Genomic DNA, 25,911 nt, shown 5'->3' with positions numbered 1-25,911 from the left:
AATATGCAGTCAAGCCTGATAAACTCACATATGAGACATTCTCATTCCTGGGTGGAACTCCACTTGACTTGGAAAGCTTATTTTTGATTAAAGTAAAAAGAAAATCTCATTTAGGTGAATTCTGGCCTAGAGTGGTTAAGTGGTCTGGGTGGAGGTAGTCTCTCACAATACAATCAGAGTCTAATCACCCAGAAACATTGTCTCTCAGGCTTAACATTCATGTACTTTAAAAAACAAACAATTTGATTTTTGGTTCCAATTTTTGACTTAACATTCCCTAATTTTGATTGAGGGGATCAGTAGATTTTGTTCTGTGGTCATTTTGTTCTCTTGTTCTGATAGATCTGAGTAGCCGTTACTTTCTGAAACAAGAAAATCCTTTTTGTATTTTCTGTACTTTTGAAACTTCACTGATAATTTACCTTCCAAGCCTCTGCAGCACTCATTCAATTCCTTTTGACCTCTCAACTTGTGGTATCACTTTTAACCCCAAACAAAACAATCCTGTAATTTTTCAGGATTCTAGTTGATCTCCGTTTGCTGTTAACCGATGGCTCCACGTATGGATGGTGTGCTGCTGGCTGATGGGGGATCTGGGTTTCCTTGGTAGCATTAGGCCAGAATTAGCAGCTGAGAACTAGAACTGATCCTACTTTGTCGCACCTCAGCTTTCCGTGTGTACAATCATCTGCAAACAAAAAATCATGCACTCACAGGCCCCCCAACTTTCTTTGTTGCACACTGACATCCTATTTTGGATCAGGAAGCTCCCTGAGCGACTATGTGAACAAACGGAAACAGCAAGGTCCTTTCTCTTCCCAAAACCAGAAGATTTTCACCTTGATGTCTTTCCCATTGACTTGTGGTGACCTCATTTTTATGAACTGTCCGGATGGTTGAAAGATACTACTCTTCTCCCTTTTTAATGGGTTGGGTTTTAGCACAAGCAATCACCTGAGGTTATGTCAGTTAGTCTTCACGGGGCTGTGGGAGCCGAGGTGATGAATGTTTCTGTACAAGCCAGTCAATGTTAAATCAATGTTTAAAACACTTGACTGGTAACGATGTTCTAACTTTGTAAAGGTGTGTTAGAAAACCCCCCAAAATGTTTAATGTAAAATTTAAAAATACATGATAAAACTATTTCCATTCCTTCCTTAAAAAAATAAAAACTGAATTTAAAAATAGCAATAATTTGTAATAAATTATATATATTTTCTCCTAGCTTCCTCATCATTCTTCCTTCAGGGCATAGAGCACATCATCCTGGCTGACGTTCAGGCGCACTCGCAGCAACAGATCGTTTTTGCTGGGTTCTACCAGCAGGAGGCGGCAGGAGCCCAGGCGGGAGCACACGGCCATGGTCTCGGACACCGTGGGGTGCGGCAGACCCTCAATTCTGCACAAGGCCACATGCTGATGGTAGACCTAAAAGAAGCAGGGAAAGCCACAGTGAGTTTCCTTCGGAGGCACCGGAGGGGGGGCACGGGAGGCCCCCTCCCAAAGCCCCTCAGGCTGTGGCTGGGGGCCTGCTCTCGCTCCACCTTCCCCCCAAGCTCCTCTGCTCCCCAGGAGCAAGCTCACCTGCTGCAGTGTGGCTTCTTCCAGGCCTGACCGATGGAATTCGGCCAGGATGGCTCTCAGGAAACCCTGCTCCAGGACAGAGGCGTTCCTAAAGGAAGACAGTCATTGGAGCCTGCAGCCCCCGCTCCCCACCCTGAGGGCTTTCGGCTAAAGTTCCACAAACCCTTAGGGAGCCACTTGGCAGCAGAAAGTGCTTGGGGACCCTGGACAAGACTTCACTTGCCTGCCTCAGTTTCCTTAACTGTAAAATGGGGATAACATCTCCCAAGGTTGTGGTGAGGATCAAATGAGATCACATTTGTAAAATGCTTGACACAGTGCTGGCACTTAGTAGGTATTTAATGGACAAAGAAAATGCTCGTTCCCATCACCATGGACAATGGCCCTTGAGGGACCAATCAGTGACCTGCGCAGGGTCACAAGGGGCCTCTGGAGTACCCAAGGGAAGCACTCACCTGATGGCCATTATGTAGGAAGAGGAGAACATCTCCTCGGTGGCTTTCAGGATATGAGCCACCTTGACCAGGCCGGAGCAGTCGGACTTCTGGTCGGAGAACTCGCAGATCTCTGTGGCTCGCCTGCAGATGTCCAGGCCGCGCCGGGCGTCGCCGGACAGAGCTGCTACCTGAAACCCAGAGCGCTTGGTCAAGGATCCCACCAACTGAGGGCCTTTGGGTTTGACAGCACAGTCTGCCGGGGCCATGACACTGGGGAGGTCATGTGCCTCCAGTAGGGCTGCCGCTCAGTGGGAACCGCAGAGAATTTTCCTCATGAACCTGACTCTGGGCCTTGTCTGGCCAGTAGGGGAGGTTCTGGAGGCCACTTGGCATGGCCCAGCAGAGGTCGGGCTGTTACTATGGGAACGTATTTATGTGTTTCTGCCCAGCAGTGAGCTAGAATGCCCATGATGTCCACTCGAGAGCCCTTCCTAACCCATCCTACTTCCTGCATGGCGGGCCGAGGCCTCTTGTGGCCCCACCTGGGGGATGATCGAGAGGGGCTCTAGGGCCAGCCCTGCTTCTTGTTCTCCTCTGGGTTAGAGGCCTGAGCTGCCCCAAGGCACACCAGGCTGCTGGAGGCCAACTGACCCGGCTGGGCCGAGAGGCCTTGGGCAGGGCCCGGCCTGCAGCCTACAACGAGCCCCTGGGGAATGCTGACCTTCCTGGAGACCAGCTGAATGGCGTCCTCTTCAAAGGCCTTCACCCCCTGCAGGCGGGATGCAATGATCTCTTGCAGCTGCTTGTAGGTGTAAGGCTGGAAGGACATCCTGGTGAGGCCCTAAGGGTCCCAGAGGATAGAAGCTCAGAGATGCCGCCCTGCCAGGGGGCCTCATGCTCCCCGCCAGCCCCCACTCGGGCTCCCCGTGCTCCTCACCAGGCGGCTGGCCACCCTGCTCATCATCATTCTCTCAGGCAGATCCATGGTGTTGGCGATGGCCAGGACCACGAGCTGGCTGCCCCGGTGGCTAGGCCAGTCAAACAGGTTGTAGAGCACGTCCTGTTTCGGCGTCCACAGGAGGTCGAGCTGTCGGGATGGATCCCGAGGAGGAAACCCATTAGTGCTGCTCCCTTGGCTCTGGCCGCCTGGGCTCTAACTCCCTTGGCTCTGTGGCCCCCCAGGGTCCGTGGCCCCCCTCACCTCATCCATCAGCAGCACCGTGGTTTCCTGGGCGGGCGCAGGCTGGCTGAATCGCCTCTGCAGCAGCTCTGCAGCGTGGCTGGCGGTGGCCTTCTGACCCGTCAGCTTCTGGGTTGGGAACATGAGCAGCAGCTCAGCAGCTCAGCCCCCGCAAGTGCCCCGACCTGGGCTGTGCCCGTGGCGGGAGCAGGCTCTCCCTCACCCCGAGGTTAGTCTCACTAGGTTAAACAGGGGTGCTGCCAACCCCAGGCCAAGACCCCCCGCCCCGGTGTAGCAGGATAAGCAAAGGCTCCTGGGAAGAAGTGTCCCTGCAGAAAACCTGGCAGCTCCCGGGGCTCCCTGGACCTCCACAGCCCATTCACGTTCACCCGGCCAGACAAGGTCCTGACCTGCATCTTGCCTTTTTCCTCAAGTCCTTCCCTCCCTTTAGGCTCACTTGCAACCCCGGACCCCAGGCAGCCCAGAGTTCTGTCCTCCGATGCCTGGTGCCGCACTTGGGCTATGCGTGGCGATCTGCCCCCGCCCAGTCCCTGGCACCCTAGAGAGGTGGTGACCCTCTCATCTCTGCAGCCTCACATGCAGCGCGCCCCCTGGGGGCCCGGGGCCGTTCCCTCACCTGCAGGATCTGCACGTAGGCCTGATGGGGCTCGGTCAGCTTCATGCCATTGACCTCGACATAGCTGAAGGAGGGCAGCTCCTCTGTGTGGGCGGCCTGCTGCAGGCAACGGATCACCTCGTGCACGATGGCCGTCTTCCCCGTCCCCGGGACCCCGGAGATGTACATGCACCTGGGGGAGGAAGGGCGGCTGCTGGCGCGGCTCTGACATGGGCCCCGGGATGGGGGGGATACAGAGCGCGGGGCAGGCCCCCTGCTGTTGGCGCGTCCAGGACCGATGGCTTACACCGCCAAGTCTAACGAGCGCTGGTTTCATTTACTATTTACGAATATCTAGCGGCTCCCGTTTGCCTGCCCCATACATTGCAGTTTCAGGTCAAAAGTGGTGATTGGAGCCAGATTAAGGGGCCTTGAATGTCAGAACCTGAATCTGCCCCGAGGCAGCTGACCTTCCACCACCACCCTGTCCCCTCCTCCTCTCTGGAAACCCCACTGGACCCTCTTCCTGCTGTCCCCTCCTGCCCCACCTAGGAAGGACGCCTCTCGTGGCTGTCAGACACCCCCCCGTCCCCCTGGCCCATGCGGAGTTGGAGCTCCATCTCTGGAGCCCTTGAAGGCTTGCCCACATCCCCACTCTGGAGAAGAGCCCCAAGCTTCTCAGGAAGAGCAAGAAGCGAGTCTCACTCGGGGCCGGCGGCCACTGGGCCCTCGAACAGCATGGGCGCGGCCGAGCGTCCCAGACCTTCGGGGCTCCTTTGTGTCCGAGGCCGAAAGGACTTGGCCCGGATATTTCCTCGGCTCCCAGTCCCAGAGGCCCCCGCATGACTCACCCTCCCGTCCCATCGAGAAGTTTGCTTTCCACAAAGCTGTAGATGTCTTGGAACTCCTGCTCCCTGCAAGGCAGAGACTCGGGCACAAAAGCGACATGGAGCCTTGAAGGGGAGACAGAGGAGGGGGGAGACTTTAGAATGGAATGAAAGCGCAGCTGAGACACCTGGGAACGGAGGCCACATGCCCCGGAGGGGCTCTAAGGCCCCCTCCCCCCAATCCCCCCTACTATTCCTGAGCCTCTTGTCGCCCCCCCAGACTCCCACGTCCACAGCTCTGCCACCCTCACTCCCTGCCAGCCAAGCTTTTCGGGATCAGGAAGCAGACTCTGACCTGCCCCTCCCTGTCCTTCCCCTTTTTAGAAGGGCGGCTTATTCCCTTCGCCACATCCCACAGCCCACAAATCTGTGTCAGAACTTGGGCCCAAACCTGCCTTGTGAAAAGACCGAACGTTTCCCCCTGGACGGTCACTCACCTGATCCGGGCCTCCTCGAGCGCGCTAATGGGCTTCTGGGCGGCCTGGCTGCGCCTGCGGATCTGGGGGGTCCTGAGCTCAGGCTGTGAGGAAGGGGGAGAGGAGGCTGCAGCCCGGGCCTGGGACTCTCCCCACCAGGGACGTCTCCCCCAGCCAGCCTGGAGCCCCACTCGGGCTAGCACAGCGCTCACTAAGTTGAAGCTCTGCCATTCATCCTACAGGCCCGTGAGGGCCTTCTCGGGCCAGGTCCCGGGCCACACGTTAGGGAAGCAAAGCCAGAAATGACTGTTCTCGGGGAGCTCGGCCTGCAAGTCGAGCGGTCAGGGCTGGCCGCTGTCCCAGAAGCCTCCAGGAATGAGAGCTCACACATGAGTCACACTCGGGTTTGCATTTAGGGGCCTGTCTCCTCAGCTGAGTCTTCTCCAGCGGCTCCTCTGCGACTCCCAAACCACCTCATTCCTCCCCAGCCTTATGGTCTCCAGACCTTGTCCCTCTGCCCCAGCCCGACCAGCCCACATTGCCCCCTCCCCTTCCACTCTCTGTGGCAAGGCCTCCACACCCATGGTCTCCAGTCCCTTCCTCTCACTACATCCCCTGCCTTCTGGCTCCTGGCCATATTGTCCCCTCAGAGGCTCCAGGGGGGATGGCCTTTCCTCGGTGCCCGGCCCCCCCCCTCCCCTGGGTGGGTCTAGGAGGTCCCATCGGCCCCCTGAGGCAGCAGTCCCTTTAGAGGACTGTGGCCTCGGTTGTCCGGCCACATTCCTGGAGGCTGGAGCTCTTAGTCCTCACAGCCTGACCCAGGACACATGTGCCCACCCCACCAGAAAATGCACCTACAAGAACCTTACTGGTTTTTGGGGGGTTTTGGAAGGAGTCTTAGAAGGCGTCTTGGACCGTGTCTTGGATGGGGTCTTAGAAGGCGTTTTGGATGGGGTCTTAGACCGTGTCCTGGAAGGAGTGGCCTGTAGGGGAGGCTTGCTGGCAGAGCGCTGGGCACGGAGCACGGGCCTCCGTGTTCTCTGGCGCTTGTGGGGCGTGGACACCTCTTCCTCCTCCTCCGCGCTGCTGCAGTCGGGGCTGGAGGCGGCTGCTTCTGGCAGATATTCTTCCTCACTCTCGGAGTCCCAACTCCTGTCACCTAGAATTCTAGGGAAGGGGTGAGACCGGCTCACCTCGACGCTCACAGAACGCAGAACGACCGCGAGCTCTTGGCTCTTCCCGCTCGAGGCCTGAGGGGGGGAGTGGGGTGGGGGGAAAGGCAGCAACATCCCCCTGCCAAGGGGATTCCTTACCTTAAAGTCTCCTTGATCTTTCTCAAGGACTTGTGCGACTGCTTCCTGTGGCCCCGCAGCCTCTCGACCTGCTCTTCCTCCTCCTCATCTGACTTTTTGGCCCCCCTGCAAGAAGACCCCAAGACGTTGCCGGGCGCTGCCTTGGGAAGAAGGGGGCTCACCCACCCAAGGGCAGCAGCCTCGGGGGGGGGGGAACCCCGCAAGAAGCTGCTGTGGCTCCTGCCTTCCTGACAATCTCCCCCTGCCCCAGGTCTTTGGTGACCAGCCCTGAGCGCTAAGTGCCCTGGTCCCAGTCTGGACACCTAGGCACAGACACTTCAGAGCTGAGCGGGCACAAGTGTCCGGAGCCTCGGTTTCTCCCTCACCAAAAGGGGCTATCCCTTGTACCACGCCGACTCCTGGGCCGGGCAAGACGTCCCTCGGCCAAAGAGCTGGAGGCTCACACTCGTCGGGCGTCCTGGGCCCAGTCTGCAACACCCACCAAAGAACTGCACGGGTGAGACACCAGAGTGGGGAGCATCCAGACCCTAGCACTGCAGCCCCCAGAGTGGAGCCTGGGCTTTGTTAGGAACCCCGGGGTCTGATGCCGTGTGCCTCCTTCAGGCATGTTCTCTGGGCTCCTCTCTCAGGTGTGCTCTCTTGCACACACACCCCCCACCCCGTTGCCTGAACACTGAGCCTTCCTCACCCACCTGGGCTGGCGGATGTGGGGCCTCAGGGTCATGGCGGGGCTGGCTCCCACGGACCCCTGGATAGGAGCAAGCCTCAGGTGCTCATGGATCTTTGCTGCCTTCTGGGAGGTGGGAAGGGCTTGACTCTCGCCGTTGGCGCGGGTCTTCTTATGGGGGGAAGGGCTCTCGGCCAAGGCCCCTTTCCTTTTACTTGGTCCCGGAGAACTCCAGGGACTGCTGGGAAGCTGAGGCTGGCTGAGCTTGAGCCTCGTGCGGGGAGACTTGCAGGGTGTCCTCTGGGGACCTGGGGTCCGAGAGAGAAAGAGAGAGCAGTCAGCGGGGAGAAGTCTGAGCTGGGACTGAGCCGGGACCGAGCCGGACGCTCCGCGGACCCCAGGCTGGCGCAGCTGCCCCCTGCGGATGGAGATCTGGCTGGCCTCTGACCACAGGCCTGCCACGAAGCCGGAAACTGGCCTTTCATGGGTCTGAGTCCTCTGAGAGAGTAACGGCTCGGGTCCTGCTGTGGAGTGGGTGCTGCACATCCTAAACCCAAAGGGCTGAGCCCCAACCGCTCCGTTCCCGTGAAAGCAGAGAGCCGAGCAGGAAAATAATCCCTTACTTGTTCCTCCATCTTGTAGGAAGATTATTATTACTAGAGAAAAACGATAATTTGCCAGAGAAAATATTCAGGAGACAATGGCCTGAGACATCTACATAAAGCGTGCAAGTGGGGTCCATGACTCAGACGCCTTGGGGACGGGGAGGAGCAGAGGAGGCCACATAGAGGAGCCTGTCACCAGGGGAACAGGTAGAGAACCCCCAGCGGCCCATGGCCTCCATAGTGAGAAGTCTCCATCAAAGGAAATGGCTGAAACTATCAGGAGGAAACAGCCTGGGGACAAGAAGGGGAAAGCTGGAAAACACAGCGTCGGGACGCGTGGCAGGCGAGCACCCTATAGACTACCTGGGCAGAAAGACGGGAAAGATGAGGAAAAGCGAAGGAAGGAGACCTCCCCAACACCTCAGCACAGAAGCCTGGTATTCTGAACGACTTAAACACTCGGGGCGCCTCGACAAAAGGCCCAACAGTCAACGGCTTTGTTCTGGGGAAGCTGTTCAGGACCAGGCGCTGACCAGCAGAGAAGGGGGCGGTTTATGGAAGGAGGGATGTGGGCACCTCAGAAGGACGCAGACATGCACCCGGAGCTTGTGATAACGGCCTGGAGGAGGTGGGACAGTGACGACGGCCGTCCGTCCCAAGGACACAGCGAGGGGGGCGCCTCATGGTCTCAATGAGTTCCACTCACTAGATCTGACTGAATCATACCCTGGCATATACTGAAACTTGGCAGAGATGGCTGCTGGGAAGTTCTCGGAGGTCACCGAAAAAGAGAATCTCAAAAAGGGCCTGGAACCTTCAAACCCACCTATGCAGGTGGCTGACAGACAGGAGGAAACACCCAGTGCCAAGAACCAAAGTCCTATCCCAGATTCCTCACGAAATTCTAGAACATTAAAGGGAAGCCGAGTACTGAGACATGGAAGGGCTCAGCCCACGCACCAGCTTAGCTTCGGGCAGGAGCCCCCCGCAGGCTGCTGGGGCGGCACGGCGGCTGCAGCCCGAGTCCCGCCTCAGGACCTGGTTTGCCCTAGTTTCCTTCTTGTGAAATGGGGATATAATAACACCTACCCCAGGATTTATAAAGGGCTTAGCCCAGTGATAGCAGGGGATGTGTAAAATATGTATATAATGTATACGTACATTATATATATGTGGGGATGGGTGCACACACACACATACATACACACACACACTCAGAAGAAACCCCTGGATTCTCCTCTCCCTTACTTTTGGGAGTAACTAGATTTCGATTCCAGCAAAGGGATTTGACCGTGTCTCTTACTATCTTATGGGAGATGAGCAAAAGAGCTATGGACTAGATGTCACTCACAGCCCACATGCTGGATCTCACTGTCTGATAAGGGGGAGCTCCCCACTTCCCGGGGCAGCTCTGCCACCCTGGGACAGCTCTCATTGGCAAGGAGGGTCCTTTTGCACCAAAGCCCAATCCCCCTCTCTGCACTTGGTCCCCATGGATTCCAGCTCTACCTTTCTCCATGTTTCAGTTTTGGAATACGCGGCCCTCAAGTTACCCACCCCCAGAATGGAGCCCCCCCTGCAGGGTTGTCACGTAGAAGGGACCAGCCTCGTCCCCCAGGCCCCAAGAGGGCCAAGCGTTAGAGCCACGACAGGTTGCCAAGAAGAATAGCGCAAACTTCCTCACAGGAGAGGTTGCTCAAAGTGAATCAGGGACACGCTCCCTCCTAGAGGGGGTCAGATGGCCCCGTAGCTCTTGGCCGTAGCCAGTGGTGGTTTCCAAAGGGACCGGGATGACCCACACTGAGGAAGGGGAAGTGCTGACTCCGTGCAGGCAGAGGTGCCTAGGCCCAGAGCTGCCTTTGAACCTCAGTCCCATCAGCCATCTCCGACTAGATGGCCTGGACACTCCCCAACTCTCCCTCCCTATCCCCAGACCTCGACATCTGTCAGAGGCACCAGGAAGATTCACTGAGGGTTTTAGAAAAGAACCAAAGGAGAGAAAGGGTAGGGACCTTTTAAAGGGATTCACTGAAGGAGACCCAGGCAAGGGCCGATCTGGGGAGGAATCTAAGGCTGGGGTAGACGCGGACCTTGTGGAGGCAGGAGGAAAGATGCCGGTAAATCAAAGAGATTCAAGGGCAGAAGGGTGATAGTGAGAGGGAGAGGGGTGGTCTGTTAAAGGGGGGAGGGAAGGCATCCAGGCTGCAGGGAGAGGGACTGGCCTTGGCAAGCAGAAGGGCCGGCTCTTTTATTTCTCCTCAAAAAATAAAGGAGGGAAGTGTCGGAGGAATGGACGAGGAGAACTGAGAGCTCCTTGCAAATGACCTCAGTAAATGTTTTTGGCAAAGTATGGAGTGAGTGTGTCAGCTGAGAGGGTGTCAGGGAGGATTCGCTCTGGGCGACTTGCTGGCCACGCCAAGGTTTTTGTGAGAACAGAAACGCAGCGTGCCTTATGACTTACTTCCGAGATTCAGCCGTTTTCTGGCCCGAGGAGGAGTGGAAGGACGGGGGGTTCGGCTGGCACGTATTTCCTGGGACGGGCAGGACTTGGAGATGGAATGCCGTGACTCTATGCGTCCGATTCCCCGCTCTGCAGTGTCCCCGGGCCTGGTTCCTGGCACCCTGGGGGAAGCGTTGCGCCGAGGGCTCAGCTCCTGCGGCCGCCTCATCTCGGCAAGCAGCTTTGGGGCCAGGGGGCGGAAGCACTTGTTGTCCCAGGAGAGTTTGACGTAGAATGTCTGTTCGTCCTTCTGCCCCTTGGGAATCCCCTGCTCTGGGGCCAAAGCCACGACCTGCATTAGGAAACGTGAATGATGAGGGCCCAACGGCGAGGCAGCAGCTCCTTCCCAGACTCATCACCACCAAAACCTATGGCTGGCTTCAGAGTGAAGGCCTTCGGAAAGGCTTAAGAAAGCAGGACCAGTGGAAATGTACATAGTGACCGACCCCAGAACCGCACCAGAAACATGTGAAGGACCGCGCTGGCCAAGCTCCCTACAATCTTCCAAGGCTGATCCCGCTTTCCCCAGGTTCATCTCCCGAGGCCCCGCAAAGGCATCCTTAGCCGTGGGGGTGACGGCTGCTCGGCCACCCTCCCTCCATCTCGGGGGGTTCTCTCCCTCCTCCCCTCCCAGACCACGGCCGAATCATCTCTAAAACGGTATCAGGCGGATGCCCTGCAGAGTTTCTCCTGGATTTTCATCTCTGAGCTCGTTGGACCACGTGGGATAGACACGCAAGAGCGGTCACTGAGCCCTGGGAGCTCCGAGCAGTGCACGGTGCGTTCCTATAAACTCAAACTCCCCCTCATACCTCACACCCTTTCTCTCAACAAAACCAAGCCCCCAACTGCCATTTTTTCTCTATCCTGGGAGGCCCGAGTGATGATGGAAGTGACCTGACGAGTGGACCCAAGGGAGGTAGAACCAAAGCTCGGGGGACCACTCACCTGGGCCGGGCCGAGGATGCACTTGACACTGACGTCCCTCGGAGGGTCATCGTACCAGAAGATCTCCTGTTTGGCAGCCTCCCGGCCAAGCAGCTTGCGCTTGCCGATGGGGATCTCACTCAAGCGAATGAACCACTGAACCACAGCGTGCGAGTTTGGCTCAGAGTCCGAGGAAGAGACTGAGCAGGAAGAGAAAAAGGGAAACACACACTTTGTGAGGGCGGCGCCGACGACAGACATGGCCTGGGCCCCCGGGGAGCCGTTCCTCCTCCTGACGACCAGCCAGCCGTGTCAGGAGTCAGGAAATCCTGGCCCGAGCCCCAGCTCTGCCACTTGGTCCTCGCGGGCAAATCACAAAACCTCTTAGGCCTTACCTTCCTCAAGGAAAGTGGGAGAGAGTGAGACCTATCAGGACTTAGCTTGGGGCCTGTGGGTTTTAAAATAAATTTCAGGCTCACAAGACGGCGATTCTGAGAGAGGGCTCAGTGGACCAGGTGGACTGTGTGAGGGGTCCAAGACCCCCCCAAGTGAGGGGGAGAGCTGTACCAGCTTATGGCAAATCACAGGGACCCAGATGCTTAAGTAAGCCATGAAAATGGCCAGAAGTCTGAGGTCAGAAACAATTCCAGGTCAGTGCTCAAAGAAACCAAGAGGGCACAAAACAAGTAGATGGAAGTAAAATGCCGCTTTGAATGGAAAACGCCCAGCTGCTGAGCTGACGCTGGCCAGAACAAACGGACACCACCAATGCTGCTCACTCACTACCTGGGGGGTCCCCCCAAACAAACTTCCCACAGTTGTGTCCGTGGAAGCTGGGTAGCGTGGGTGCCCTTCTCACATCCACTCTCCAACATGGCCTTGGGACGGAGCCTCCCCACACCTTCCCATTAAAACCATTTCACTCGTCAGGAATTCTACTTGGAGCCCCAGCTTCTGCTGGACTGACCGTCAGGGAGCTCTCCCATCAGCCCTCTCTTCCTGTGTCCTCCTGGTAGTTCCCCCCCAGAAGCCATTCCCTTTTGTATCCAGCCTTTATCCCCCCCCCCCCCCCCAAGAAGGGGCTCACATGCCTATATCAGATGTCTGTAACTGGTAACCTCTTCATTTCCGTTCCTTCCCAGTCCCCCCTTGTCCTGATCTAAGCCCCCAGGTGCTGGGTGTCTCTCCCCACAGGACTGTAGCTCCCAGTTAAGAACCTTCCTCCCATGACGGGAGGCTTGGCAGGCTCAGCTGCTCCCAGCCACAAGGGCCTGAGCCTGGTCCTCCCAGAGCCCCCGGGACTGGCTGCATTTCCCAGAGGAACTCACCATCCCTACAAAGCTTGAGCAGCTTCGCGACATATGGGTTGTCATCGTCGTGGCCCTCCACCAGCATGAAGTCCCCCACGCTGATCTGGTGTCGGACGCTGCTGTTTGGAGCCGTCACGTAAATGCTTCTGCAAAGCAGGACAGGGAGACATTGGCCCCGAGGGCAGGAAAACCAGGTCCCCGAGAGCCCGGGAAGGGAACCGGCCGATCCGGTCTGGCCAAGCCGCCTCCAGGCTCACCAGGCTCCTCCACAGGTGTGTGTGTGCCTGGGACCGAGGGGGAGGACCCGCGGACGATAGAAGCCAGGAGGCTCTGGCCGGGGCGGACCAAGGCCAGGAGGCAGCCAGACAGTCCAGGGCCAGCCTCAGAAATGCGCTGCAGGCAGATACGAGGGGCAGCCGCCCGCCTTCCTCCTCCTGACTCTGGGAGAAAACCAAGCCCTGGAACTGATTCTGGCCCCGGGAGGCTGGGCCTGAGACAGGCTCCGGGAAAGCCCCCGAGGGCCGCAGCCTTACCTGTAGAATTTGTGGTGAAGCTTCCGGTCATAGAGCTCCAAGTCGTGCCAGGAATAATTCCGCACGGCCTTGAGTCTGGTGAAATAGCGGTTCCTCATGGCTTTTGGTCCTGGGGGAGGGGCAGGGGGAAAAAGCAGGCTCTAAGACCCGAGCTGGGCTGGGCCTGAGAAGCCCTGGGGAGGCATTTCTCCCCACAAAGTCAAGGGACTTGCTGGGGTTCCCCATGGGGGCGGGGGGGGGGGGGAGAGAAGGCTTCCATGCTGTGGCCCAGCCTTGGCCGGGATTAGCTGGAAGGAACTTGCCCTGGGCCCTGCAGGGATCCCCAGAGGGGCTAGTTCCCAGGGCTTCCCTCCAGCCAAGCAAGGCCGGGGCTCCTCAAAGGTGGAGGCTGGCCCCAGACCCGGCCCTCCTGGGGAGACCCCCCCCTCCACTCTCCCCCCCCCCCTCGGGTTTCAGAGGAATTGGGGGAGAAATGGTGACCGATTCCCAGCAGGGGGAGTGAGGGGGAGACAAGTCTCCAACCTGGGGGGCCGAAATGCCTGATTAACCCCATTTCTCCCACCCTTCCCCCCCTCGGAGTGGGCTGGGCCAGGGAGAAGAGAGGCCCAGGGCGCCCCGCAGCAAGGACTTAATGAATATCGTGGAGTTCTCTCAGTGGAGCGAGTCTCTCAGGTCAAAGGGCAGCGGCTTTTAGAGAAGTCTCCGAGAGCCAGGAGGTTTTTGATCATGAGGGACCCCAGGGGAGGGGGGTGGGACACCCGGGGAACCTTCTTCCCGCAGCCCACACCTAGCAATTCCGGGCGTGAGGGTGGCAGAGGGAGGAGGGACCCGGCCCCAGGGCGGGTCCTCGCTTCTCCGGGCTCTGGGGTTTCTGATAACGAACCCCGCCCCACCCCCACCCCACCCCCACCCAGAGCGCTTTAAGTGGGCCGAGGTGGGGGAGGGGGGAGGGAGCCCGGGGCAGATTCCTTGCCCCAATCAAGCAGAAGGGGCCTGAAACCCGGCTGGGCCTGGCCCTAAGTACTTTCCTCCGTCCTCCGGCAGAAAGGGAGGGTCCCGGACGCACCAGCCAGCGCCGCCGCTCCGGGGCTGGGACCCCTCCTCCTTCCCGCCTGCCTCAGTTTCTCAGTCTGCTTTAGGCAAGCGCCGCCTCCCGTGCCTCAGTTTCCCCGCGTACGAAAGGGGGCGGCATGCGGGCACCCCGAGCTCACCCTCTCGTGCCCCTCGCTTGATCCGTGGCTCCGCGTGCGCCCAGTTCGCCCCGCTCTCCACTGGCAGCGCTAGAAAGAAGCTTGAAATAAAAAAAAAATTCGCGCCAAGCCGAACGTGGCCCCGCCCCTTACGCCAGCCACAAAGGGCCCGCCCCTTTCTCCTCCCCCCACGTCCGGACACGAGGCTTTTGTCTCCGCCTCTCCTCCTCTTCCGCCCCTCCCAGATTCAAAAAGTCATTGGACGTCCAGGCGCCCCGCCCCTACGCCCCCCCCTTCTCTTTCCTCCTGCTCACGTCATCATTGTGAAACCGCATCTGGGCAGATAGGCGTCACTGTCGCTGTCGAATGCCCGGTTTCAAGATGGCCATTCAGGTGGCGTCATCCCGCCGACGCACCTTGGACTCTGCTTTTCGCTCGACTCGTGCGGAAGTGACGCGCAAATCTCTCGCCGGAAGGACGGCGGAGGCGGCGCCGAGAGCTTCCCAAGATGGCGAATCGTACGGTGAAGGATGCTCACAGCATCCACGGCACCAACCCGCAGTACCTGGTGGAGAAGATCATCCGGACTCGAATCTACGAGTCCAAGTACTGGAAGGAGGAGTGCTTCGGGCTCACAGGTGCGCGGCCGGGCGGGCGGGGCGGCCCCGGGGGGGGGGGGCCCGGGGCGCGGCGGCGAGCAGACTCCCCGGACGTTTGGGCCCCAGCGGCCCCGTGCGCCTCGCCGCCTCTCCTTCCGCCGACGCCCCCCCTGCTTGGCTGACAGCTCTCGCGGGCGGCTGCGCCCGGCATGCGGCAGGGGCCCAGCACACGCTCCAGAGCGGCTGCTGTTTGAGGGGCGGGGAGAGGCAGGGTCTGACCCCGGGCTCCTTAAGGGAAAGGCCTCGGTGAGCGGGCCGGGCTTCGGCTTTGCCGCGGGGCGTTCGGCTCGGGACGCCCGCTGCCGGTTCTGGTTCCCAGGCCACAGGAAGGGGCAGGGCCATGGATAACGCAGGCAACTTTTCCAGCTTCCGCCTGGAGAGCTTCCGGAGGCCGAGGCGAGAACTGAGCCGGGCTTCTTCCCGCTGACGATGCCCGGAGGTTCTCGGGGCTCGCCTCGGGGCTCCCGCCTCACTCTGCCCTTTGTTTTCAGCGGAGCTTGTCGTTGACAAGGCCATGGAACTGAGGTTCGTGGGGGGCGTCTACGGCGGCAACATCAAACCGACCCCCTTCCTGTGCCTGACCCTGAAGATGCTGCAGATACAGCCGGAGAAGGACATCATAGTGGAATTCATCAAGAATGAAGATTTCAAGTAAGTGGGAGACGCGCCTTCTCCCTCCTCCTGGGAGTGCTCCCCATTCCCCGGGGCGCAGGCGCTTTGGCGGGGCGGCTCCAGCGCGGCTCTTCTTTTCCCCCGGGTTTTGTCCTTAACGGCTTCATTTCCTTGGTGCTTGTGCCCCCTCTGCTACACCGCGGTCCTCCTTACTTCCCTGTTGAGTCTTAACTTTACAATAGACCTTAAGTTAGAATTGACTTCTCTTCTGGTGAAAAATATTCTGACAATTATCTGTGGTCTTGAACTCCTGACCCTCAGCTTCATTAGCGAATGGAGGCAGTTAGGCTGGGAGGTCCTTTGCAGCGGTGAAGCCCTTTCCTAGTCCGTCTGGGATCTTGTGACTTGTAAATAAGTGTGTTTCGGTTACAAGGTTGCGAGATGTTGCCAGCGACCGCGAGCTTTGTATGCCTGCTTTACATACGTACAAGAACCCTGACATGTAGAACCCACCTGCCTGCCGTTCTCACCAATCACTGTTATGGAAGGTGAGCTAGGGTTAGAAGTTTGTTGCACTGGCCAGACCCTGTGCCTTTTAAGAGGCTCATTGACAGCAAGTTGGAGGCTCACTGGGGCCCGGAGAGGGTTCTGGGGCTTGGGCTGGCCTGTTCAGGAGGGAGAAGTTAGCAGAGCAGATTCGGCTCCTTTAGAAAAACTCCTCACAGGCGGCCTTGAAGGCCGGTGGCTTCTGGCCCCCCACTGTCCGTTAGAGATAGGGCCAAGAGGACTCCTTGCTTGTGGGGGAAGTAGGACCCATGATTTTCACCTCGTCGGGCCTTTCCCCAGCGACGGGCAGCTCCACTCTCCCCCGCCTTCTGATGCAGACTGTACCTTTTTGGACAGTTCTAGTTGATAGGAGGTTGGAGCTCGGATTGTTCCTCTCTGGGGCCCCAGAGAGATGACAACAACAAAAGACTTCCCTCAGCCCAGATTTCTCTGGAACCCTCCCTCTCATTTCTCCTGGTACGGCAGGGCTCCTTTCCGGTCACGCACTGTCACTTTGTTGCGCCGTTCCCCGGGTGATGGGCGTCCTGGGACCTCATGGCTCATTGTCGTCATGGAGGGAGGCACCATGCACACGAGGCCTTTTCTGTTCGTGGATCTCTTTGGGTCTGGACATGGTAGGGGTCGCAAAAGGGCACTTGTGTGTGTGGAGGGAATGCGCTTCTTCCCGAGTCTTAGGCTTGCTGGTTATCTCATTGAGTCTTCTTTCAGGTACGTCCGCATGTTGGGGGCCTTGTATATGAGGCTGACGGGCACTGCCATCGACTGCTACAAGTATCTGGAACCTCTCTACAATGACTATCGGAAAATTAAGAGCCAGAACCGAAACGGAGGTGAGTGCAGGGCCGCCGTGCTCTGGGAGCCTGGATCGCTGAGCCTTGCAGGGTTTGTGTTTGATTCATGCTTCTCCCCTCCATGGGTCCCAGTGGCTGCTTGGTTGGAGGGATATCATGAAACTTCAGAATTAGTAATGAGGGAGGGTACAGTGAGGAAGGGGAGGGGCGAGGAGGAAGACAGTCTCATGTAGAGTCATGTTGGAGGGATGGGGAGAAAGGGGAGCCCCAGGAGTGGCGCCTCTCACCGCTGGACCACTTTTGTCCTCATAGGGAGGATTTCCCCATCCTATCTTCAGGAAAAGATTATTGGGGGTCTCCTCCTTTCCTACACTTTGTTGTCAGACTAATCCTCCGAAGGCACAGATCTTACCACATTGGCTCAGATAGAAAGTTCTGTTTGGCTTTTAAAGCCCATCGCAGCCTGGCCTCCTTCTGCATTCCCAGTCTCCTTGCCCTTTATGCCCTTCCATTGCTCCTAGGACCCCAACCCCCTCACTGATCCTCACACAACATCTCCAGCTCCAGACTCTGGGTGCTTTCCCTAGCTGGGCTCCCTGCCATGAGTGCTCTTCCTGCTCATCTCTGCTTTTGGCTCCCCTGGCTTCCTTCAGGTCCCACCTAAAATCTGACCTCCCACAGGAGATCTCTTTGGATCTCCCTTCCTGTGAGACCTTCCCCCTGAGACCAGCCCCAGTTCATCTTGTTCTTGACCTATTTGTCCCGAGTTCCTCGTTTGTGGTCTCCCCCATTAGGTTGTGAATTCCTTGAGAACAGGGATTCTGTCTCCCCAGCACTTGGTACCATGGCTGGTGCATAGTAGGGGCTTGATTAGTGCTTGCTGTCTGACTGAATGCTATTGAAAATAAGAATTCCTTCCATAACATCCTCCCACAGGGGTGTCACACTTTAGTCACTTGGTAAAATCAAGGTAAATTCAAAATCTCTGTCCTGGAAGATCTTTGGGGACTTCAGGGGCTGTCCGTCCTGTGCTGGGGTCCGGATCTGCCCGCAGGGGTTCTGGGCATGGCCACCTGCAATTTGGCTTTCTCATTTCCTTTCTGCCTCACCCTGAGCTGCTGGACTTTTCCCCCAGAGTTTGAATTGATGCACGTAGATGAGTTTATTGATGAACTGCTCCACAGTGAACGTGTCTGTGACATCATCCTGCCCCGGCTTCAGGTAAGAGGAAACAATCACCTTGCAGGGGAAGGGGAAGGAGAGTCTTCTTGGACTGTGCTCCTGTGCAGAGGGGTGGTGGGCAGAGGAATTGTGAGAGAAGCTGGAACTTCTGCCCTCATGGCTCTAAGGAGACACAGGTAACATGGCGTAGTGGGGAGATGTGGGGAGATCCTGGACCTGGGATTTGGGTTTTGGTCATTGATGGGTCACGGACAAGTTGCTCCCTTGGACCTCTGTAAAATGCGGGGTCAGAGGACTTTGGGGGTGAGACACACAGCCTGCCAATTGTGAGCTCTTGTCACTAGCACTGTGAGACCCATGCAGCAGAGGAAAGACGGGGACCGCGCTTCTGAGGCATGGACTAGCTCTCCCGGGCCGGCCTCATTTCCCAGCTCGGTGCCTCGGCATCCTTCGGCCACCAGGTGGCTCCTGAGACCGTGGTACAGCCTGCCAGCCTGGGCTTTGAATTGTCCCTTACCAGGAGACCATATGCTTCTGGGATTGCGAGGGCCAGTCAGATCCATTTCTTCTCCTTCTTTTCCTCAGTAATATTTAATTTTTCCATGTACCTCTTTTTGATATTCATTTATGTAAGACTTTGCGTTCCAAATTCCTCTTTCGCCTTCCCCTCCCCAAGACAGTAAGCCACCTGATACAGGTTATATGCTCTCCGGCCCTTTTAATGTGTTTCCATACTTGTCATGTTGTAAGAAAAAGTCTGATCTGCTTCTAAATTGGGATTTCCTCCGGGACAGCCCTGACAAGTAGAGGTGAAGCCTTTGTGGAGAACCCCCGGGGAGGATGAGGAACCTCTCTGGCTCTGAAGGCCCCTTATCCTGCCTTTGGGCCATACTGAGTGTTAGGAAATCTGAACTGGGCCGGCTTGGGACATTGCCTCTGTTGCTCCTAGCCTTACCCTCTAGGGCCAAGCAGAAGTCTGATTCCTGTCTCTCACAGCACGAGGAAAGGCATCGACTTGAGATTCGTAGGTGGGGAGATAGGTTGGCATCTTCCCTGTGTATCAGAGTCTTCCAGGTTGTCCAGAGGGCTGGCTTAGGTGACTTTCTCAGAACCACACAGCTAAGATGCATAACAGACAGGACTCAAACTCAGATCTCATTAGCTTTGAGGCCAGTTTCTATCTCCTGTGACACACGGATGTTCTTCCCAAGACTAGGAGACTTGTGTCATGTGTGCCCCCTCCCTGTAGTTTCCTTAGCTCTGGGCTACATCCTCTTGTGGCTGCCATATGGGGCAGGCAGACGGAGCGAGCCCTCCTACTGTGCAGGCTGAGCCTGGGCCCTTTTCCCTGCCTGGGGCTGTGTTCTTGTTCTGAGTTGGACCTGATCACGGGGAGCATCAGGAGTTCTTTACCTTCTTTGTGTGTTCTGGTGAAGCCCAGGAACTCTTCTCGGAGTCATGTTTCTAAATATACAAAGAAAGCCAATTATAGTGAAATCTAGTCCCAGAGTTTTACTTATTTTAAAGATCCCTGTTTAAGAAGCTGGAGAGCTGAGCTTTGGGGCCAAGTCACCAGCTTCCTAGGGGCTTTCTGGGCTTGGTTTGTTTTAAGAGCCTTTGGTCCATCCTGGAGTCACAGATGTGGACAAAGCTTCCGGGCGCTTCTGGCCCACACTGAGGGTTTGGTTCTCCTTTTATCTGCTAAAGTTTGTCACACGGTCTGTGTAGCCTGAGGAGGTAACATTAAGTCATGGGTGGAAGGGGAAGAGAAGCTAATTGTGCTTTGTTATGGGGGGAGACTTGCTAAAAATGAGCTGACCCGGGGAATGGGCTACTGGGGAGCAGGGGCCTTTCTCTGACACTGGGGGCCTTTGAGCGAAGGTGGAATGAATCTTTGGCCGAGATGTGGTACAAGAGCCTCTCTGGCCAAATCCTTCCGGCTCCAGAAGGGACCGGAGATCCCCTCTGGCCTGTTTGGAAATCAGTCAAGCTATTTGGGGACTCTTGGGTTAAAGGCTGACCTTGAGCCAGCCTGGACTCGGTCATGGTGTCTGCATGTCCTCGGTCACTTCCCATTCTAGGCTTCTTGGTCCTTTCCAACTCTAGTTCTCTGAACCTCAGACGGTCCAGTTGAGTAATAGTATTGTTACTCAGTTTCTCCAGCCCTTCATGGATAGATTTGAAAAAACTCCTTTAACTTTGCCTTCTGGCTTCTGAGCTCGTCACTGATTGAAACAGCTCTCTCCGAAGCTATCAGTCTTCCTTTAATTGCCAGGTGTCTGACTTCAGGAGGGAAGCCGTTCTCCCCACACAGAGAGCGGCCTCCTCTCGCAGAAGTGCTGGGGCAGGGGGGCCACGCTCTATGGTTTGCTTGGGATCGCTGCCCGAGTGTGTCAGGGTGGGGCCCCAGTGTGTCAGGGCAACCTCCCTGCCTCTGTGTGTGAACCAGCAATCTCTTGGTGTAAACAAGAAATGTTCCCCAAGGCCCGGGTTTGAGGCCCGCCCCTCCCCTTAGTGCTTTCTCAGATAGAAGTGGGGGTGATGGCACCACGTGGCCCTGCGGGAGATACGGGGGGGGGGGGCAGCGTGCCGACTCTCCTCTCTGCTCCCCACAGAAGCGCTACGTGCTGGAAGAGGCCGAGCAGCTGGAACCTCGCGTCAGCGCCTTGGAGGAGGACCTGGACGACGTGGAGTCCAGCGAGGAAGAGGAGGAGGATGACGACGATAAGGTCTGGCCACGGGGTTGGGCCTCCTGGGTTCTCTTTGGTGCTGCAGGCGCCTCTGCCTCCCGGGGCTCCATCCTAGCAGTGGCGGGAGGGGTACGGGCCTCTCTGACCCCAGCCTTCAGCCTCTGCCTCACCCAGAGTGGGGTCAGACAGATCAGAGAAGCTTCTGGGATTGCCAGCTGCAGATTAGAAATTCTTCGCCCGGGATCTGCACTCTTGGCTTTAATCTACTGTCAGTCAATCAGTCTGTCCCTGTCAATCTATCTTTGTCAGTCTGAATTTCAACATATTGTTAGCTACCTTTTAACATAACTGACTTTCTTTGTCATTCAGTGCGTTTTATTCTGTGGACTTAAAAACTCTGATAGTGGAAAGGGTCCAGAGGCTTCCCAAGCCTGCCAAGGCCCATGACACAAAAGGCAGTTTCAGTAGCTCAGCATGAGGATGGGAGGTACCGGCTTGGGGTCCGGAGCCCCTCACTCACTCTCTGGGATTTTGGCCTCCCTGCGCTTTCCCCTCATCTATAAAAAGGGACAGTATATTCCCTGCTTGCTCAGGAAGGGATGTGGAGAGAAGCCCAGTGGAGCGCTTCCTAAGATTTTCCCTGTGCGGGTGTGTAGGCCGGCCTGAGCCCACCTGATGCTTTGCTTGCTGGAGCTGGAGATCTCTGGAAACAGAGGGCAGCCATGAGGGTGGGGAGAGGCTTGGTTCCCCCTCACTCCCCACAATCCCCCTGGGCTTTGGTTTCTAGCTTTAAGGTTGGCATCTTTTCCTCAAACCCGAGTTGTGGCCCCCTACCCCAGAATGGGGCGCCTTTCTACTTTCTCCCACTAGTAAAAGCATTTCCCTGGGCCAGAATGTCTCAAGAGGGATGGACTCCTCCTTTCCCCTTTGGCAGCTGGTACCTGGAAGTCCTTGTAGTGGGTCCTTTTCTGCTTCAGGTGGGCAGCTGTAATGCCTCTGTACCACTGACTGGGCACTCCCAACATGCCAGCTGCATCACAGGCCCCCTTGGGGGGAGCACGTGCTTGGCTAGGTGCTGTGAAGAGATGAAAAACGAGGCTGGGCGGGCGCCTGGCCCTCCAGGAGCTGGGCTAAGGTGAAACAAATGCCTGTGCAAATGTACCTGTGGGCCAGCAGAAGACCCCAGGTGCTAGGTGGGCAACGGAGGGGAATTTCTGGGAAAAGTAGTAGGTGTGGCCCCTTGCCAGCCTGGCAGGTGCTCTCCGTGCTTTTTGATGTGCACAATGTGCACTTGTTGATTTCCCACCATGTGCCAGGTGCCCGGAGTGATCAAGACTCCAAACATAAAGCATCTCCAGGGGGAGATGGTGCTGGTGGGCAGGGGTGGAATCAGGAAAGGCTTCCAGGAGGAGGGTTGTTATTAGAATTTGACAAGTCCCCTTCCCAGCCCCCTAAAGTGCTCTGCCCCTTATAATTGGGGAAGTATAATGCAGAAAACTCAGGGTTCTGTGGGTGATGGAGGGCAGGACCTTCCACCATCAGTCGTGGGGCATCCAGCCGGTCACTGCCTTGGGCTGATTCTGTTATGTTTGTTTTTGTGCTCAGTGTATGCTGGTCTTACCATATTTCCCCAGATAATCACGTCTTGGCAAGTGCCGGGCAGCTTCTTGTTCGGCCATTCCCTAGGCAAGAGGTACCCCTGCAGGCCCTGACTGTGTGTGTGTGTATGTGTGTGTGTGTGTGTCCTTGTGTCCGTCTGTCTTTGTCATCTTGCTGGTTTACTAAAGGCAGGGAGATGGATTTGTTAATGGAAAGTGAAAAGGGGATGGTCTAGAACCCATTGGAAACCAGAGAGAAAGTTTTCACACAAGTGTTATTTGTGGGCACCCCCAACAAGGAGATGTCCTTTGTTGGCTCTAAGGGGTGACTTCTTCGTGAGCAGAACCTTTGGGGTCTCCTCGGAGCCCATGAGTGTGCTGACCTCCTGTGCTTTGCCCGTTTCCAGCTGGAGAGAGCCCCATCCCCAGATCACCGCCGGCGAAGCTACAGAGACCTGGACAAGCCCCGTCGCTCCCCCACGCTGCGCTACAGGCGGAGCCGGAGCCGCTCTCCAAGGAGGTAAGGGTGCCAGGAGCCGCCCTTCTGCCAGCAAGGGGTCGCTCCTGTGGCCGAGGCTGGGGTTTGCATGGGGTGAGGGGCGGCTTCACTCTGTGGGGAGATCCAGCTGGGCAGCATATGCTCAAAGGAGTTGTCTTTTCTCCCCTTGCAGACGCAGCCGCTCTCCCAAAAGGAGGAGGTAAGACTTGACTCATTTGGGGACTGATCAGTTCAGCTTAAGCAGCCGTGGAGTCAGGGCTGCTGGGGGCAGAACCCGGAGCAGAATCTGCCCCGCTGTGGTATGAGGGGGGCGAGGGGGTGAGACTCTTGTCTCCAGCACATTTTTGGGTCTGGGATTGTGCTGAGACTTTGTTCTGCTGCCGTGTCCCCACAGTCCATCCCCTCGTCGAGAAAGACATCGCAGCAAGAGCCCACGACGCCACCGGAGCCGGTCCCGAGAGCGGCGGCACCGTTCCCGATCTAAGTCTCCAGGTATCTCAATTTTGGGGTGGAGTCATGTCCGGCCCCTGTGCTGTAGGGCCTGAACCCCAAGCCCCTCGTGAAGTCCTGGGGCTGGGGCTCTGTATTTGGAGCCTGCCCTTCACGGGGCCATGGGACGAGGGTCTGCCCCTCCAGGGAGGGACCGCGCTGGAGCAGTTTCCCGGGAATGCCCCATCTCATTTCCTTCCCTCCCACAGGCCACCACCGGAGCCACAGACACAGGAGCCACTCAAAGTCCCCTGAAAGGTATCTGTGGGGAATGTGGACGTGGGGGTGGGGGAGATCTGAACGGGTCTAAGGAGGTGACTCCCTTTCCTCTTCCATAAAATGGGACTAATCCCGGCAAGGTCAGGCTCACAGGGCTGAGAGAGAGCTGCCCCACAGGAGGGAGAGCCAGGACCTGGGCAGGCCCCTCCTAAGGCGCCATTTACATCTCTCACACAGTAGGTGCTTCATAAATGCCTGTTGACCAATTAAAGAAATGACTTTGTGCCCCCCACAGTCCTCATTGAAGGACAAGTCTAGTCTGTGGGCTCAGCCTAGAACACAGTCGGTTTCATAAATGTTCATTGATTAAGGGAGGGAACCAGGTGGGAGCCGAGTGAAGCCATTTGTGTTGTTCTTCCAGGTCGAAGAAAAGCCACAAGAAGAGCCGGCGCGGGAACGAGTGACAGACGCCTGACCAGCGGTCTCCTGGGGTCCGAAGGTGTCTGCCCCCACGGCCAGCTTGGACCGGCCTCAGCGCTGTGGCCGCCACCGTCGGCCCCTTCTGCAGCTCGCCCCAGCCCCTGTCCCAGTTTCTACGACTTTTTTTTAATTGGCCTAAGCCGAGCCGTGCTGTTTTTTGTGACGTGAAGACTTGTTTTGGACCCTTCCCCATTTGTCTGGTGGAAGAACAGGATGTTTCGCCCCAAGGGCTGCCTTTTGTACCCCATTTTCTTTCTTTTTTTTTTTTTTGATTACGCGAGGTTTATCTCCATCCAGATTAAACTGTGATTAACCAGGCACAGTGTCCGGCCCTTTCTTTGGTGAGCTTTGTAATGAAACATTGCGGGTGCAGTGGCCTCAGCCTCCGGACCTGGCAGACAGGCCAGCCTGTTCTTGCTGGGCAGGGGGCAGAATCGGGGTTTGAGACTCTGACTGGGTGACCTTGGACAGGGGCCTCCAGGGCCTCATCTCCCTAAGATTCAGGGGCTGGGTCCTCAAGGCTTGTCCCACAGCAGGCCATGTGCTTTGGGCCCTAGAATGTTGGGGTTTCGTGGATCGTTGCCAGAGCATCCAGACTGGGAGCTGAGGACGACACCACGGGTTGAGGGCTGGGCGCCCAAGTTTGAAGGAGAGGAGGGCTTCGTGGTTCAGTCTGGGACATTGTGATTGGGATGTCCAAGAGGTAGCTGCACATTGAGGACCGGGAGTTAGGGCTGGATTCATCTGGCGGTCACTGGGGATAACGGTGCCAATGGGAGCTGATGAGATCCCTGTTTATAGTGAAAAGAGGTGGCCCGGGACCAAGCTTTGCGGGTTACTCACACTATGAGTAACATGGAGAAACAGGAAAAATCAAGAAGAATAAGAATGCGAGTGTGACCACCTGGAGGAGTGAAGGCTGCGGTCTGGGCTGGCCAGCTGAGTGATGGCTGCCATTCACCCAGTCCCTTTGGAAGGCGCTTGAGTCAATTCTCAGATCTCAGTAAAGCTAGGGGCTGTTGGGGCCCATTGGGCTTTCATGGTTACCAGAGTTGTTAGAGAATCCCCAAAAAGATTGCCAATTCAACCTGCCCATTTTACAGATGAGGAGCTTGTGAGGTCAGGAATTAAGGATGAAGAGTAAGGACTGGGACTAACCCCAGGACTTGTGGCCACTTGTCCACCTGAAGCCTCCCTCCTTGTAGTTACATCAGGTCATCATCATGAGGTCTTAGGGAGGTCCAGCAGATGCCCCGCAGGTACCCCCGTGTTCTCTGCCCTTAGCCTCGAACCAGTCCTGTCCAGGGTGAGCGGTTTGCGTGTTTGGGCAGATTTCCTCCCTGTGGATGCTATGCCTTCAATAAAGAAGCAAGCGGATAATGGAGAGCCCGACAAACAAAGGAATTGTTCAGAAGCCAGCAGTGGGGTTCTCCCTCCACAGGGAGGGGGCATGGCCCCTAGAGTCAGTTAGATCTGAATTCAGATCCTCCCTCAATGCTAGCCGTGAGGTCCTAGACAAGCTGACCAGTTCTGCCTCCGTTTCCTCGGCCGATATTCTCCCAGGGTTGTGATGAAGACCAAAACGGACCCAGGGCTTGGCCCTTTCACAGGGCTGCGGAACTGCTCTTGTTCGGTGCAGATGTCTCCAAGTTCTACTTAATGATGGCCATCTCCCTCCCCCCAAATGCTGTGACTGACAGTCACTCTTCACCCCCCAGGCTCTGAGTTACTTAGGGGGCCAAGGCCAGAGGAGAAAGCTTGAGAGCGGATCTCTTTGGGCCTGCAATCCTGTGGTGTGCTCCAAGGGGTCCGCATGAGCGGCTTGCCTGACTCCCACAATCAGAGGTTCAGCACGGCCTGGTGGGCTGCCTCGGGAGCACCTGTGTCCTGGGCCCACCCCTCACACGCCCTGGCTCCTGCAGGGGCTGGCTAAGGCAGGCACCCCTGCTCTCTCCGGCCC

The 25,911-nt window shown here is 57.0% G+C and overlaps 2 protein-coding genes across 3 annotated transcripts; one reads left to right on the top strand and one right to left on the bottom strand.

Moving 5' to 3' along the window:
• Nucleotides 1-273: 273 nt before the first annotated feature.
• ORC1 (origin recognition complex subunit 1) lies at nt 274-14,616 on the bottom strand. Of its 2 annotated transcripts, XM_031969117.1 has the most exons (18): nt 14,480-14,616; nt 14,187-14,255; nt 12,976-13,084; nt 12,461-12,588; nt 11,154-11,332; nt 10,167-10,497; nt 7,126-7,408; nt 6,434-6,538; nt 5,990-6,287; nt 5,142-5,224; nt 4,669-4,770; nt 3,839-4,010; nt 3,223-3,330; nt 2,959-3,108; nt 2,743-2,862; nt 2,040-2,209; nt 1,585-1,672; nt 274-1,428 (listed from the first exon to the last, which is right to left on the bottom strand). In XM_031969117.1, the coding sequence occupies exons 3-18, from the start codon at nt 13,071-13,073 to the stop codon at nt 1,234-1,236; spliced, it is 2,610 nt and encodes an 869-aa protein (XP_031824977.1). In that variant the 5' UTR covers nt 13,074-13,084; nt 14,187-14,255; nt 14,480-14,616; the 3' UTR covers nt 274-1,233. The 2 variants fall into 2 exon arrangements, with proteins under 2 accessions (XP_031824977.1, XP_031824978.1); XM_031969118.1 differs by lacking the exons at nt 14,187-14,255; nt 14,480-14,616 and adding an exon at nt 13,763-13,861.
• On the top strand, nt 14,611-24,269 carry PRPF38A (pre-mRNA processing factor 38A). Its single transcript, XM_031969119.1, has 10 exons — nt 14,611-14,803; nt 15,316-15,475; nt 16,712-16,833; nt 17,930-18,015; nt 20,592-20,705; nt 22,672-22,784; nt 22,936-22,962; nt 23,158-23,255; nt 23,462-23,510; nt 23,893-24,269. The coding sequence occupies exons 1-10, from the start codon at nt 14,674-14,676 to the stop codon at nt 23,933-23,935; spliced, it is 942 nt and encodes a 313-aa protein (XP_031824979.1). The 5' UTR covers nt 14,611-14,673; the 3' UTR covers nt 23,936-24,269.
• Nucleotides 24,270-25,911: the final 1,642 nt, after the last annotated feature.

This window comes from Sarcophilus harrisii, chromosome 4 (genome assembly GCF_902635505.1).
Source record: "Sarcophilus harrisii chromosome 4, mSarHar1.11, whole genome shotgun sequence".
Taxonomy (NCBI): domain Eukaryota; kingdom Metazoa; phylum Chordata; class Mammalia; order Dasyuromorphia; family Dasyuridae; genus Sarcophilus; species Sarcophilus harrisii.
This window is presented reverse-complemented; position numbering and strand designations above follow the sequence as displayed.

What these genes read in the sequence shown, in the direction of transcription:
- ORC1 (XM_031969117.1), bottom strand. Translation starts at nt 13,073, where the DNA reads ATGAGGAACCGCTATTTCACCAGACTCAAGGCCGTGCGGAATTATTCC. An exon ending in CTTCTCGATGGGACGGGAGG is followed by an intron (nt 4,011 to 4,668) that starts GTGAGTCATGCG and finishes TTCCTCCCCCAG; the next exon opens with GTGCATGTACATCTCCGGGG. An exon ending in AAGAAGCCACACTGCAGCAG is followed by an intron (nt 1,429 to 1,584) that starts GTGAGCTTGCTC and finishes TGCTTCTTTTAG; the next exon opens with GTCTACCATCAGCATGTGGC.
- PRPF38A (XM_031969119.1), top strand. Translation starts at nt 14,674, where the DNA reads ATGGCGAATCGTACGGTGAAGGATGCTCACAGCATCCACGGCACCAAC. An exon ending in ATCAAGAATGAAGATTTCAA is followed by an intron (nt 15,476 to 16,711) that starts GTAAGTGGGAGA and finishes GTCTTCTTTCAG; the next exon opens with GTACGTCCGCATGTTGGGGG. An exon ending in TCATCCTGCCCCGGCTTCAG is followed by an intron (nt 18,016 to 20,591) that starts GTAAGAGGAAAC and finishes TGCTCCCCACAG; the next exon opens with AAGCGCTACGTGCTGGAAGA.